The sequence below is a fragment of the Leptonotus elevatus genome, chromosome 14 (genome assembly GCF_054856555.1).
Source record: "Leptonotus elevatus isolate MCC_2025b chromosome 14, RoL_Lele_1.0, whole genome shotgun sequence".
Taxonomy (NCBI): Eukaryota; Metazoa; Chordata; class Actinopteri; order Syngnathiformes; family Syngnathidae; genus Leptonotus; species Leptonotus elevatus.
In genome coordinates this window covers 20,676,875-20,693,071 of record NC_141252.1, presented here as the reverse complement: position 1 = coordinate 20,693,071, position 16,197 = coordinate 20,676,875, and the positions used below count along the sequence as shown (strand labels likewise).

Below are 16,197 nucleotides of genomic sequence, written 5' to 3'. Positions count from 1 at the left end.
ACTCATAGGAATGTACTTGCTCTGTCTTTTAAATGTTTATATTCAGGTCAATGTGACTGTACTTGTGACTAAGCATTTACAGTTGACGCCTGAATCCACTCCGTGACCCTTTGACAGCGGCTTGGTCCTAACAAGCCTGGAAAATTGCTGTCCAGTGTACTAACTGTCAACGGCACCAGCAGGGGACTGCAAACACTTAGTATTTTCAGTGTGACTGTCCATTGTACTAGAGTGGCCTGTCTTTTGTCATTATAATGTGACTATATGACTGATACATGTATGTGGTTATGTCATCAATTTGAGTGTCTGATTATTTGTTTGCTTCTACAGTACTTCGCTACAGATAGATGGATCAACCCGGATGTTTTTATGATGACAAGGCGTTCTTTCCAAAACACATACAGGAAGTCCTCAAGTTACGGCAGAGTTCCGTTCCTACGCTGGCAATCTAACCCGAATTTCGACTTAAGTCGGATTTCACCGTTAAAGTCTATATTTACATCAAAATACTTAATTTAAAAAAATATATATTTGTGCGACCCGGATGAGCCGGAACCAATATTTCGTGTTTCTGCACCGACATTCATTGCTGACAGACGGCAGAGCAGAGCTAATTCAAACTTAAAAACAGAAATGTAACACGCCTGATGGTGAGCCGACCTGGTCGATGGATGTCCGTTACTGGCGGTAACAACAACACATCTTTAAATAAGTTTAAAATGGCGTGATTAGTGTGGGAAATTAACGAAAAAGAAGGTGCTATGGACGAGGCACGGGCGGTGTTAAGTCATAGGTCGCGTACGACGTAACTCAAGGACTCCCTGTACTGTATACTAATACGTTGTGGTGAAATTTTAACACAGGAAATCATAAATACACAGTTTACGCACCATTTATAATGGGTGAAGCTTTGAAATCCTTCATGAACAATGTAAAAACACACAAAAAATATAGTCCAAGCCATTATATTCATTCATCCACTATATTCACAAGTAACATATATTGTTTGACTTGTTTAACTTGTATTGTTAGCAGCTGCTTTATTCATACTTTATTCAGTAATGTTCTCACTCCTTTGACTGCACAGCCCTAAAGCCCGCGTTATGATGATAATGATGTATCTAGGATGAAAGGCCGCTGGATGTTTAGGTAGGCCAGCACTGGAGCCTCCATTACTGGAGCAAGCACGCTCGCATTCAGTCAATGCAGTGGGCTGGCGATGGTTGCAAAGTATTTTTTGAATTAATAATAGTATAATGACATTTTGAGAAAACTGCTCATATATCTGAGGTCTTTTGGCATGGGCCAGTTTATCAGTCTTTTCGGGGTCTGTGGCTACCCCAGCTGCATTAACGATGTGTCCCAGGAAGGACGTGGACACTTTTTCAGATGCATGCAAAGTCCAGGCTTTCAGATCACAGTCAAGACTTCCACTGGTCCTAAGCATTCTGGAAAGTGGCAGTATGGACCAGGAGATCATCCAGGTAGACCATGCAGCGGTTTCATGGAATGTCATCAAAGACCAGGACCCCCTCTATTAACTGTTCGAATGTGGCCGGGGTATTGCAAAATTCAATAGCAAAATCCAAATAGCCTGGACTTCGCATGCATCTGAGAAAGTGTCCACATGACCAAATAAGGAGCCACTCGTTTTCTTGAGTTGGAGGCGCAGATGCTTGGAGAGCAGGAATGTTTTTGGTGAGGAATCAGCATTTTAACATCGCTAAAAGCTAAAAAAAAAAAAAAGTTGATTTTGCATGGTACTGTAGGACCCTTTAACCCATTAACAACAGGAGCACGCGAACACATTTCTACCGTTAAGGCCGGGAGCGCTCTAGCGCTGTTTCTACCATTAAGGCCGGGAGCGCTCTAGCGCTCTTCTCCCTTTAAATCCGGCAGCGCGGATAAGTCATTTTGTTTTGACCAATTCTTGATATCTTAGCCAATGAAATGCATCAGAATATACACGAGAGGGTGACGCGGACCTCGTAGCGCGTCCTGGAATTTTATTCAAGTATTTATGGCTTACGCAGATTCGCGGGAGTTATGAAATAAATGACGCGATTGACGACGACGCGGGAGGACTTCGAATCAGTGAAATAAGTCGACATTGGCATATTATATATACAGAAATATGTTTGTAGACATTTAGGATGCTGAAAATTTCAACAGCTTTGTATTGTAACGGAATTGACGACGAATAATTTCTACTCGATTCCCCGAAATGATTACAAATATGTGCTTCAGTATTCAAGGTAAATACCCGCAGATGCGACATTTGTTGATTAAAAAAATATATTTATATTGAAGGTTTATAATAATAAACTTAGGTTTGTGTGAACGCCACAGGTGTAAGCTCTGAAATGCCACAGGCCACTAAAAACTACATTAATCAAGTCTGATGCTAATACCGTGTGCGCTTCCTGAACATAGTGTATACAACTCTTTCTGACGATGTACCATGTGCTCCTGCTTTTGCGTGTTTTGCAGCATCTCTACCACGCTCTCCATACACAGTGTCAAGGGGGGGAAGCTTGAGGACCCAAATGCGGGAAGACAGGGCGAGGAGGCAGAGGCTCAATCAAAAAGGGGATTTTAATTTCTACAAAACAAAAGGAGAGATCTAAATTGCACGGAAAAACATAACATGGAGAAAACAAGGCAAAACGGGCAGCATGACATGGGGGGAAAATTCAAGGCAAAAACGGGCAGCATCACAGGGGGAAATACAACAATGAAAAGACACAGACAGAGGGGAGACAGCAGACTAAATACACAGACTAACGACACAACAAGACACAAGTGGCTGAGAGCACTTATTGGATCACACGAGGAAGGGCAGGATAACACTTAAACAAGACCAAGGGAGACACAAGGAAAACAGAACCCAAAACATGACAGAACCCCTCCCTCAAGGGACGGCTCCCAGACGTCCCTAACACAAAAAGGTCCAAAAACAGGGCGGGCGGAGGGGGGCCCGGAGGCGGGAACCTGGCACACCCATCAAGGCCAGTCCGGGGGGGCGACGAGGGGAGCCCGGCGGCGCCGGTCCGGAGGGCGCCCCGGACGCCACACTGGAGCAAAGGGCGACCACAACGTGCGCCGCCAGACAGGGAGAAGACGGCAGTGGGACGTGCACCTCCTTGGTCCGGGGTCTTGAGGCTGCCGTGGCACGGGGTCTTGGGGCTGCCGTGGAGGCGGCAGACCTGGCACGGGGTCTTGGGGCTGCCGTGGAGGCGGCAGACCTGGCACGGGGTCTTGGGGCTGCCGTGGAGGCGGCAGACCTGGCACGGGGTCTTGGGGCTGCCGTGGAGGCGGCAGACCTGGCACGGGGTCTTGGGGCTGCCGTGGAGGCGGCAGACCTGGCACGGGGTCTTGGGGCTGCCGTGGAGGCGGCAGACCTGGCACGGGGTCTTGGGGCTGCCGTGGAGGCGGCAGACCTGGCACGGGGTCTTGGGGCTGCCGTGGAGGCGGCAGACGTGGCACGGGGTCTTGGGGCTGCCGTGGAGGCGGCAGACCTGGCACGGGGTCTTGGGGCTGCCGTGGAGGCGGCAGACGTGGCTCGGGGTCTTGGGGCTGCCGTGGAGGCGGCAGACGTGGCTCGGGGACTTGGGGCTGCCGTGGAGGCGGCAGACCTGGCACGGGGTCTTGGGGCTGCCGTGGAGGCGGCAGACCTGGCACGGGGTCTTGGGGCTGCCGTGGAGGCGGCAGACGTGGCACGGGGTCTTGGGGCTGCCGTGGAGGCGGCAGACGTGGCTCGGGGTCTTGGGGCTGCCGTGGAGGCGGCAGACGTGGCTCGGGGACTTGGAACTGCAGCGGCAGACGTGGTTCGGGGACTTGGAACTGCGGCGGCAGACGTGGTTTGGGGACTTGGAGGTTCGACAGACGTGGTTCGGGAAGTTGGGGCTGGTGACTCCGAGCGCCACCAGCTGAAGCCCAACGACGCCCGACTCCCTCAATCAAGGACGACAGCAGGTCCAATTGGGCTGCCATGGCGTGCTGGAGCTCCTCATGGCGTGACAGGCACGCCTCCTGATTCCACATCTTGGCTTTCAGCGCTCCCGCTGGGTCCTTCTCAGGTCGTTTCATTCTGTCAAGGGGGGGAAGCTTGAGGACCCAAATGCGGGAAGACAGGGCGAGGAGGCAAAGGCTCAATCAAAAAGGGGATTTTAATTTCTACAAAACAAAAGGAGAGATCTAAATTGCACGGAAAAACATAACATGGAGAAAACAAGGCAAAACGGGCAGCATGACATTGGGGGAAAATTCAAGGCAAAAACGGGCAGCATCACAGGGGGAAATACAACAATGAAACGACACAGACAGAGGGGAGACAGCAGACTAAATACACAGACTAACGACACAACAAAACACACCTGGGGCAAGACACAAGTGGCTGAGAGCACTGATTGGATCACACGAGGAAGGGCAGGATAACACTTAAACAACACCAAGGGAGACACACAAGGAAAACAGAACCCAAAACATGACACACAGCACAACCACTACTCACTTCCGGTCATGTGTTAACAATACCTTCAAAATAAAATGTCTACTCATCCAATTTTTTTGATATTACAACTCAAAACATTCAGTACATCATGTTTTATATATAAAAAGAAAAAACAATCAGTTTGCCTCTTATACTTATATTCCTATTTATTAACCTTTTTTGTCCAAATAAACTTAAATCCACTGTATTCATGAAAATATTAAAGGTCTCATATTATTCAACTTTTCAACATACTAAAATAGTTCTCAAATGTGTAAAAGACATGTCTGTGACTTGCATTCGTCAAAATTTACTTTGGATCTAATATTTTTGCTGTCCCTAAATCAGCCAAAAAACGCTCAGTTCAAAACAGCCTGTTTTAGGGGTGTGCCACTTTTATGTAAATAGCTGCACCAGGCCACACCTAGGCCATACCCTTCTCTCTCAAAGGGGCAGTGATTTCGGTCATGGTAGCCATGTGCTAATGTTGCGAATGGAAACGACTGGCCATAGGAGCAGAAGAAAAGGAAAATACAGACATGTCTTTTACACATTTGAGAACTATTTTAATATGTGGAAAAGTGGCATAACGTTTTACCATCAGAAAAAGTAGCATAACGTTACTACAGAGACTATATTGTAGCGTTAGTTTGTGATTGTTTAGGCATGGGTTATTTTGTCGTAACCGGCAAATCCCCCGCGAACGTGATTTTGCCGTGAATGCTTGTAGACATTTCCAAGTGGTTATGAATAACACAAATGTGCACATTTAGGCCACTGCGTGGTCTCAACGTGCAAGCCGTCTGGTCGGAGACCACTTAGCGGCCGGTTAGCATCACAAAGTCTCGGTGGCGAGTTGCCAGTCACGGCAAATTAACTACCGCGGATTGCATCTTGACAAAACAATACGCAACCGCCTTATATTATCCAACCACCATCTGTTTTATCATATCTGACCTCTTGTAACCAAACAACCTCCACACGACAAATGCAGCTCCCACTTTAGGCACTAAAAATACACCAGTAATATGGTAGAAGGTGCACATCGCTTAGAAGGAAGGAAGGCTAAATCAAAAATGTTAAATTTACCCCTTTCCCGTTTGCAGTCGTTTCACACTGTTGGGACCGATCCATTATGTTTAAACGTGTTGCAAATCCAGCTTTGAACAGGCTTTCTCTAACAAAACAGTCCTTTGAGAAATGATGTCGGTACACGTCCTTCAAAAATAAAATTAATCCACTGTCTTCTCAAAGACTTTGGACAATAGAAGCAACCACTTTTTCCTGATCATTATTTCCCCTCTCCACGAGGGGGCTGGGTCGAGTGCATTTCCGTGTCTTTTAGACGTCACTAAGTCACGGAAGTTTAATCTGCCCGTTTGAAGCACACATTTTAGAAAGGAGGAGAAAGCTAAAGAAGTCGCGGACTGACTTTTTTTTCATATCTGGTTGGATTGTAGACAGGCCGAGATGCATATTATTGATAGAAAACCGCACTAAAGTGCATTTTCATAATATGGGACCTTTAAACAAATTTACATACTGCAAAATTATGTCACACTGACAGCTAAGGAAACTAGTATTACTGTTTTAATAATAATAATATTTTGTATAGGGTTAGAGCTTTCCCTGTATGTTAACACAAACAAAAGCTTTTAGCATGAGCAATGACAAGCCATCAGGGTGGATTTTGGATAATAACTTCACATTAAACTGTACTTTACATTTACATTATAGTCTTCACATTATTGTTGTTTATTTTGCTTTTTTCAGGAATATTTTCTTGTTCACTTCTATGGAACTGAACTTAATAATGCATTAGGAGCATATTGAACCCATTGCTTTGCGCATCCGTGATGAAAGGGAGAAAGGGATGCTCACTATTTATTAAGAGCTCAGCACTCTGCTCAGCTTGCACTCAGGTTGGTCGAAGACGAGCTAAGAGGATTCCCCGCGAGCATGGATGCATGCACATTGACGGCTCTCACTCTTTTTCTTACTCGTTTTATTTCGTCTTAACCGTGTTTAGACATTTTCCTCCTCCAGTTAACAGTACAGCGGACACCTGTCGCGCTTCAGGTAGGCAGCTACACTATAGCTTCAAAAACGACACTAAATCATTACTAGCACATAAATGGCGGATTTAGCAAGGATAAACACACATCAGTTTGACTGTTAAAGTGATATAACGTTTGCGGTCATGGAGAACGTTTCCCCGGCACATTCTTGTTATTTATTTAAGCGCTCCCGCTGTTTCTCACAGGTTTTAAAGATGAGAGGACGATGCTCTTACTTCATGACTGTTTTGGTGTACATGATAGCATTGCACACACGGTAAGTTACGTTTCGTCGTTTGCTTCAAGATTGTATCGATGTAGGGAATCGTGTGCGTAACAGAAGCTTGACACGCGGCTTTCTGGGGGACTAACTAAAACGCTTCATGTAGGAAAAAAAAAGCTGAACGTTGGTTAATGTCATAAAACTATGACCAGTCGTCACTAAAATTCATTTGCATTGCCCTAGATAATATCTCTGGAATATATCAAAATCACCGTTCCAATGTTTTTGATTTACTGGGTGCTAAAGTGTTTTCCTCCTCCTAAAAAAGCCTGTCACACTGTAAAACAAGCAAACAAAACGGGAAGGGGGTGGGGGTTGGCGGGGGGTTGTTAATTTTACGGAAGCTGTGGCACCCAAAAAAATACAGTAAAATAACTTACTTATTCTTACTTACTTCTCATAAAATACAGCCCCCCCCCCCCGCCCCCATAGACAACATACAGTTTGTTTCAACAAGATTTTGCCTTATTTTCAGGTTTATTTTAATGTTTAATTAGAAACTATCACATTTGAAAGCAAATCACCTCGAAATATAGTAAGTAAATACTGTATTATGAATAGTAATGCTTAAAATTACAGAAATGTGCTGTTATGAGTTGTTTAGTTGGGTTTAAAAATGCAACAATTTACTGTCAACCTTACGCGGCCCTCAAACCGCTTTACATTTTGACTACTCAGTCACCGTCTGGTGACACAGTATCAGGATTTCAGTATCTTGCTCAAGGAGACTTCAACATGGTCACAAACGGGATTGAAGCCACAACCTCAGGGATACTGGATGACCGTTCTACCACTGAACCACGCCACTGCAGTTTTTAGTAATTTTATATTGTTTAAAAAACAACACAAATTCAACACTTTGCCTATTGTTCCCAGAATGCATTGTGTGGCGCAGTTAATGACGTTATAGGACGTTAATCCATGTCATATGTATTTGTGTTACCAGTAGATGAATGTGCGTCATATTCAGCAGTCTCTGTTGGTTTTTAATTTTTCCAACAAAGCGTAACTTTAGGTTGTGTGTAAATTCATGACATCCAGGTCAAATCCATGTAGAAGTCGCATTGCTAATCTCAAAATAGCTTGTGAAATTACAAATTTATGTTTTGATTTTTGCCTTCCGGTTAATTGGGCCGACAATTCACTCTTTTATTTTTGTTTTACTTTATAAGATCATCTAGCGGGTCTGATTTGTCTCCCCTGATCTAGGATATTATAGCAATTTGAGTTTTTTTTCAGTAAAAAAAACTTTAGTCAGTTAACAAAGAATTTATCGTAAAATTACAAATTTTCACTATACATTTTTCAGTAATTTTAAATGTTTATCTCCTTTCTTTTTTTGTTTTGTGTTTTAGAGTTGCATTTTACAGTACATTCCCTTAAATAACAGACAAATATTTGTGAAATTTAGGATTCATTTGTGAACATATTTTAACAATAAGTGTGTATTTCTTAATGCATTTCTATGTAAATGAACATAAATATTGTGTGTTTTCACAGTTACAGTGATTTCATGTTATTTTATATTCAGCATATATGATCACAGTCTATTTTTGGAAAATTAAATGATAGTTTAAAGTATAGGAAAATCTGTAAAATAAAATAATTTTTTTTAAGACTTTTCCTTTTCTTTTTTTTACAGTGCACTTGATGTCAGAAAACTGGCATCATCAGTCTTTACCAAAATTAATGCGGACATCTCAGCCTATGCCCACATCTATCTGAAAATCTTTTATTGCAGCAGTATTTTGGATTTTTGGACATTATCTTCCTCTCCATATGCACTCACTACAGCTTGACGTCACGCTGCTTCCGCGAGCTGGCGGCGCGACGCCTGCCTGAGTCGAAAAGGTCCACTGAAGCTTCCACGAGTATTATAATGAAGGTGGGGGGAGGCGTTCAAAATTGTGAGGGTGGAGTTCGCTCTGCGCGAGTGACGTATAAAACCAAAAAAAGTGGGGTTCATGACATATAAAACCGATCTGCTGAAACAGCCCATTTGAGAGTGCTGTTTGAGCTGTGTTTACACGAACAGACATAGACAAGGAAACTCTGGCGACTTAGGATGGGGGAATTCATATTATGATAAAAAAACTAAAATAATTGCTATTTTCTTTTCAGGTCCCCTTTAAGACTACTTGACTGGTGAATGATGGCATAATGTAGTGGTGCAACGAATTACAAAAGTTACAGTTCAGATTGGACCATGGATTTGAGCCACGGATCGGATTCATACTTTGTCTTCATTTATTTTGTAAAACGCTTTTTCCATTTAGGATTTCGGAGCATAACTTTAAGTGCAGATACATTCTTATTTTATACATGGTCCATGTATAACATAACAAGGTATTAATGGCTTAAAGTTGTGTTCCTATATTTGACATTTGAGTTGTTTTTTTGTGTGTACTTTTTTTAAATGGGCAAAAGTGTTTTATAAAACAAATGAATACAAAGTTCTATTGATCTTTTTTTTAATAATGAAAAAGAAAAAGTGCAAATTAAGGCACAATGCTTTCCTTTAAACATGGAGAATCAATTACAAAGGAGCCTAGTTCCAGAATATTGAAAAATAAGTAAAGAAAGCAAGCCAGGTAACAGCTGTCAAAGTCATTTACTGCTACCAACCAGGCACTCGTTCCTAACAGCTAGCTGCTAGCCACTAACGTCGGAGATTTGTGCCGTACCATACAATGGCGGCGTAATTACAGTAACTAGCGGTTTCTTATTGTCCAAATGAGCTATTAAATATACTTTAAAGATGGCATATATGATAATGTTGGTTTTATTGAAATTACACATACTGTAAGTCACCCCGCCACGCAGGCTGACTTCACCAATGCTATTTGATTTTATGTATTATTTTTAAACCTTATTTTTAAGTTAGCCTTAGTGTAGGTGGCATGTTACGTTCAGGATGTTTCCAGCTTCCTTGACATGTCAGAATGCCGGGGGTCCTATATCATTAATTTGAGTACTCATTTCACCCCTATGTTCTTATACATGTGACTCACATGGTCTACAAGGGTTTTCAACTTCCTCTGATGCTATTATAGTGAATGTGGACTGATCATGTTGCTTTCGTGTGATCCTTGACATTTACTATTTACTCATTTGCTCCCAAAAACGTATAATTATATTTTAAATATTACCATGCTCGCAAATATTTATACATATTTTATGTTTTTTTTAATGCTCTAGCTTACAGAAGGCATTGATGCAGGCTCTGAAATGAAGAGAATGCATGAAGCAATGGTAGTTATTAGAAGCTGTTTACCCCACTTATTCACAAACAGATTTGTGAACAATTATGAAACTTAGCTATATTTTAATGCTAATTGATGCAAAATAGAAACAGATAGAAATATATTTTTTTTCCTGATGAAAGAAGAGACTCTAATCATTCCTTTGGTAGGTTCCATGTTTTTATAGCACTAGAACAGCATATTCTGTGGGCCTTGCAAAATCAGTCAAAATCCACTAAAACAGCCAGGAGCAACGGGGGTTGCTCCAGTGAAAATGGCTGAGAGTGAATGAGTTCATTTAGGCTCATCAGATGTCATCTTCTATGATGCTGTGTCTAATGCGCCCAAAAATGTTATCGATAGGTCAAAAGCTGATTCCAATGCAACACGCAAAGACATCACAACGTTCACTAAGATCCTGGACAGTCTCCTAGACGGCTATGACAACAGGCTGAGACCTGGCTTGGGTGGTAAGATTCCGTGCTTTGTTGTAAATTTGTCTGAAGGGATTAATGACTCTCTGTCACTCCTTACGTCTTGAGACCAGCAGATACCAGTGTCGTGCTGTGGCCAGAATAATACGTAGATCTTTTTAAATTACATTACTGAATTAAACAAATTATCTGTAAGAATGGAGAAGTGATTTTTTTGGGTTGTCATGATTGTATTATTGTTAATGTTTTATGTTATGTTTCTGTAAATGCTTTGTGACAGCTGTGGCTTATCAAAACATAAACTAAAGATGTATAGGCATTATTAAAAAATTAAAACCACAACTGGAATTTGCCAACCCAAATGATACCGGTACGACATATTTTGGGCTTTGGTCCAAGGACTAAAATGCCTTCCAGATTTTCCTGAGAACGTTTTATTCAAATTTTAATGCAACTATCTTTTTATATAATACCCTGCTGGGAGCTTTGGCATTCTCCTTTTTTTGGTTAAGTTCTAAAAGTTTGTCTTAATTTCTCCTTTTTCCTGGCAGACTCAAATGAGTTGACCTTGCCTCATAAATAAGCTTTGAAGGCTTCCCATAGAGTTGCAACAGCAGCCAAATGTATATGAAAAGGCACTCACAATCCTTTTACACTGTTACGGTCACAGAGTGGAGGACCCAAATACAGGAAGGTAGGAGAGCCATGGCAGTGATGCTGATAACTTAGTTTTAATCAAAAACAAGGAAACACAAGATCACGCCCGAGGGCGGATAAAACAGCGAGTAGTGTGGGATACAGAGTAGCGTCACGGAGTAATAACCCGACACTCCTTACTGCTTCTGTCAGGCTTTTATCTTGGCCTGATGAGCTAATGGGCAGTAGGTGTGTTTGGCGGGATCCGCCCTCCAGCTGTTTCCCCAGCAACTGCAAGGGAAAACAGAAACAGCTGACCCCAATCATGACAGTACCCCCCCACTAATGAACGCCCCTAGGCGGACCACCTGGCAGAGAAGGGTGCGACGAATGGAAGTCACGGACAAGTGACTGGTCCAGAATCCAGGAGCGGGGGATCCACTGGCGGTCCTCGGGACCGTACCCCTCCCAGTCGACCAGATACTGCATCCCCCTGCCGCGCTTTCGAGAGTCCAGTATGGCCCTAACCGTGTCGACAGGCTGCCCGCTGACGACCCGGGAAAGCGGTGGGGGCGTGGCCGGCGGGCACAATGGGCTGGCAGAGACAGGCTTGAGCAATGACGTGTGGAAGACTGGGTGCACCTTGAGTGTGGGTGGCAGGTTGAGCCGAACTGCCACCGGGTTGATCACGGAGTCGACTTCAAATGGGCCGACAAACCGAGGCCCCAGCTTCTTGGAACTCCCCGCTAACTGCAGGTTCCGAGTGGAGAGCCATAACTTCTGTCCCGGTCGGTAGGATGGTGCTGGGATCCGGTGCCTGTCCGCGAGTCGCCTGTTGCAACGAGGTGGGCAATCTGGGCAGGGCGATAAAGTGCGCCATCTTGGAAAACCGGTCCACCACCGTAAGGATCACCGACTGCCCGTTGGAATGTGGTAGCCCGGTAACGAAATCCAGCGCCAAGTGCGACCAGGACGGTGGGGAATGGGCAGGGGGCGGAGCTGACCGGCTGGCATATGGCGAGAGGGCTTATTACGAGCACACACCGTACAGGACGTGACATGCTCTTTTATGTCCTTGCGTAGCCCTGGCCACCAAAACCTCTGTGCTATTAGGGACAGCGTTCGACCCACCCCAGGATGACATGCCACCTTTGACACATGCCCCCACTGCAGCACCTCTTGACGAAGGTGTGTGGGTACAAACAACTTATTCCCAGGGCATACTACCGGGGTCTGCGTGTCGCCAGTTGCTTCCACCACCTTCCGCTCTACCTCCCACTGGAGGGCTCCCAACACGCTGTTCTCCGGCACGATCGTTTCGGGTGGAGACCCCTCGGCGGCTGGACCGTGCATGCGGGACAAGGCATCCGGCTTGGTATTCCGGGATCCTGGTCGGTAAGTGATGATATAATTAAAACGTGTCAGGAACAGGGCCCAGCGTGCTCGACGGGGATTTAGTCTCTGAGCGGACCGGAGGTACGACAAGTTTTTGTGGTCCGTGAAGATCTGGAAAGGTTCCGCCGCGCCTTCCAGCCAGTGCCGCCACTCCTGCAACGCAAAAATAATGGCCAGCAGCTCACGGTTGCCCACATCGTAGTTGCGCTCCGCCTGGTTGAGCCGACGTGAGAAGAAGGCACAGGGATGCAGCCTCTGGTCAACCGGGAACCGTTGGGACAACACAGCCCCCACTCCCGTCTCTGAAGCATCAACCTCGACCACAAATGGAAGAGCCTTGTTAGGGTGTGTCAAAACCGGTGAACGTGAAAATAATAATTTTAATTTAACAAAAGCGGCCTCAGCCTGCTGAGTCCAAATAAACGGAATCTTGGTAGACGTCAGCCTCGTCAGAGGTTCCGCTTTCATGCTATAGTCGCGAATGAACCGACGGTAGAAATTAGCGAATAAAAAAAAATAATAAAAATTAGCGAACCCCAGGAACCCTTTGCAAGTGCTTTCTTGACATGGGTGTTGGCCACTCGACCACGGCCTGGATCTTGGCCGGGTCGGCTCTCAATTGACCCCTCTCCACAATATAGCAGAGGAACTGGACCGAACTGGTGTGAAACTCACACTTTTCTGCCTTCACGTATAGCCGGTTTTCCAGCAGTCGCTCCAAAACCAGCCGAACGTGTTGCCGATGTTCTGCTAGATTTCTAGAGAAAATCAAAATGTCGTCAAGGTAAACAAAACAAAAGTGATTAAGCATATCACGCAAAACATCATTAATGAAACACTGAAACACTGCGGGAGCGTTTGAGAGGCCAAAAGGCATAACCAAATACTCAAAATGCCCAATGGGTGTTTTAAACGCTGTTTTCCATTCGTCGCCCTCCCTTATCCTAACCAGATGGTAGGCACTGCGAAGGTCTAATTTGGTAAACTCCGCAGCAGAATGTAATGGAGCAAATGCTGACTCCATTAGCGGCACTGGGTATTTGTTTTTAATTGTTATGTTATTCAGACCACGGAAATCGATGCAAGGGCGTAGAGTCTTGTCTTTTTTCTCAACGAAGAAAAATCCTGCCCCTAGCGGCGACTTGGAAGGCCGAATAAGCCTGGCAGCCAGCGACGTTGTGACATATTCATTAAGGGCTTGGAGTTCCGGCTTGGCTATTCGGTACAGGCGTGTACTAGGCAGTGGTGCGCCAGGAACCAATTCTTTCGCGCAATCATAAGGTTGATGCGGAGGGAGAGATAAGGCCCGGTCTTTACTAAAAACTTCCCGTAAGTCGTGGTATTCTACTGGCACATTTTCTAGGTTAATCGGTTCCATTATTATTTTAGCTGGGCTACGGTGGTGGTTTACGGCTGACTGCAGGCAATGTGAGTGACAAAACAAGCTCCATCTCTCTAACCTAGGCATGCCCCAGTTTATGTCAGGGTTGTGCCTGGCCAGCAGAGTCAGACCCAGGACCACTGGGGCTGACCAGGAGGGCATAATGAAAAACTGTCTAGTCTCCACGTGATTTCCCGATAAACGCATGTGTAGACTCTCTGTTCTATGTGTAATCACCCCCAAGAGGCGCCCGTTGAGGTCATACATCTCCTTGGTTTTCTCGAGTCTAACCACGGGACATTTCAAGATGTTAACAATTTTCGGGTCGACAATACAATCATCAGCCCCAGAGTCCATCAAAGCCGTCATCTTTACATTCACCCCACCCCATGTCATTTCTCCTGACAATTGGAGCCTTTTAGTGTCCAACTGGCCATTTGGGTCACCTGATCCCGTGGACTGGGAGTACTCACACTGGTTGTTGCGTTGGGGTTGAATGGTTGTGGCTGGAACGGGTGCGACGTCCCAACGTCTATCAGGCCGCCTCCAACACGTGGCCGATTGGTGTCCGGGCCGACCACAATATTGGCACGCCTGATTTCTCCACCGGTTCCTGCGTTCCGCTGCAGAGAGCCGTCCTCCCCCCAGCTGCATAGGCTCGATGCCATCTCCCGCAGGAGGGCGACGCCACGAAGCGTCGGGAGGCGAGGTGCCGAAGAAGTGCCCCGCGGACGTGGTCGAAACCGGCTGAGCGGCAGTGTCTGCTGCCTTAGGTCGTCGCTCCTCCTCCCGTTCCCGCTGCCGCTCCCGCAACCTGTTGTCCAAGCGGATGGCCAGGTTGATGAGTTCCTCCAGATGGGACGTCTCGTCCCGTGCCGCCAGCTCGTCCTTGATTCGCGGGCTGAGTCCTCGCCGGAAGATCCCACACAGCGCCGCTTCGTCGTAACGGCTCTCGGCCGCCAAAACCCGGAAGGAGATGGAGTATTCCGCCACGGACAAGTCGACCTGCTGGAGGTCCAGCAAGCGGCTGCCCGCTTCCTTCCCTTTTACTGGGTGGTCAAAGACGTTTCTAAATTCTGCCAGGAAGGCAGGAAATGAAGCTCGGAGCTCCGGATTGGCTTTACTGACCGCCATCGCCCATAATGCCGCCTGGTCGGAAAGTAGGCTCATTACGACGGCGACCTTGGCACCATCGTTCGGGAAGGTGTGCGGCTGTTGATCGAGAACCAGGCTACACTGGTGAATGAATTGTTCACACCCACCAATTTCGCCAGAGTAGCGGGGAGGATGGGGAATGTTTGGTTCCCGAAGAACAAAGTTGCCAGCTGATCGGGACACGGAGGAGACAGGTGACGCCCCGGCTGGTCGTAAGTCTTCCGCGGCCGTGTATTCTGACCTCCGCTCCACCTTCAAGGTGAGTGACCCGATCTGGGCGGTTAGCGTCGACATTGCCTCCTTCAGCTCGCGGAAGTATTGCTCGTGCTGTCCGAGTAAGCGCCCATGGCTGGCCATGGCCTGGCACAGGCTGTTGGGGTCTGCGGGGTCCATTCTGGTCGGGTTATTCTGTTACAGTCACGGAGTGGAGGACCCAAATGCAGGAAGGTAGGAGAGCCACAGCAGTGATGCTGATAACTTAGTTTTAATCAAAAACAAGGAAACACAAGATCACGCCCGAGGGCGGCTAAAACAGCGCGTAGTGTGGGATACAGAGTAGCGTTACGGAGTAATAACCCGACACTCCTTGCTGCTTCTGTCAGGCTTTTATCTTGGCCTGATGAGCTAATGGGCAGCAGGTGTGTTTGGCGGGATCCGCCCTCCAGCTGTTTCCCCAGCAACTGCAAGGGAAAACAGAAACAGCTGACCCCAATCATGACATACACACACCAATAGCATGCTCAATTTGAGGATCTTTCAAATTTCTCTCGGTTAAAGTGAAAAGTTTTCATTTTAGTGTTATCCACAGAGTGTGTAGTGTTATCCTACAATAAAATGTAGCGTAAATTAGGATTGATCAAGGAGCGATGTGTACAACACTATCAATAGCTACAGTACGGGCCAAAAATTTGGACGCACCTCGTGCAATGCATTTTCCTTATTTTCATGACTATTTACATTGTAGATTCTCACTGAAGGCATCAAAACTATGAATAAAGACATATGGAGTTATGTACTTTAAAAAAAAGGTGAAATGATTGAAAACATGTTTTATATTCTAGTTTCTTCAAAATAGTCACTCTTTACTCTTTGTACACTCTTGATGAGCTCAATGAGCTTCAA

At 45.6% G+C, this 16,197-nt stretch overlaps 1 protein-coding gene across 1 annotated transcript in view; it reads left to right on the top strand.

The window, feature by feature from the left end:
- The first annotated feature begins 6,368 nt into the window (after window positions 1-6,368).
- gabra2a (gamma-aminobutyric acid type A receptor subunit alpha2a) overlaps window positions 6,369-16,197 on the top strand; it is a 48,692-nt gene continuing 38,863 nt past the window's right edge. The window contains exons 1-3 of the mRNA XM_086094999.1: window positions 6,369-6,571; window positions 6,756-6,826; window positions 10,438-10,544. Coding sequence (XP_085951125.1) covers window positions 6,765-6,826; window positions 10,438-10,544 — 169 coding nt within the window. The 5' untranslated portion in view covers window positions 6,369-6,571; window positions 6,756-6,764. The remainder of the gene's footprint in view (window positions 6,572-6,755; window positions 6,827-10,437; window positions 10,545-16,197) is intronic.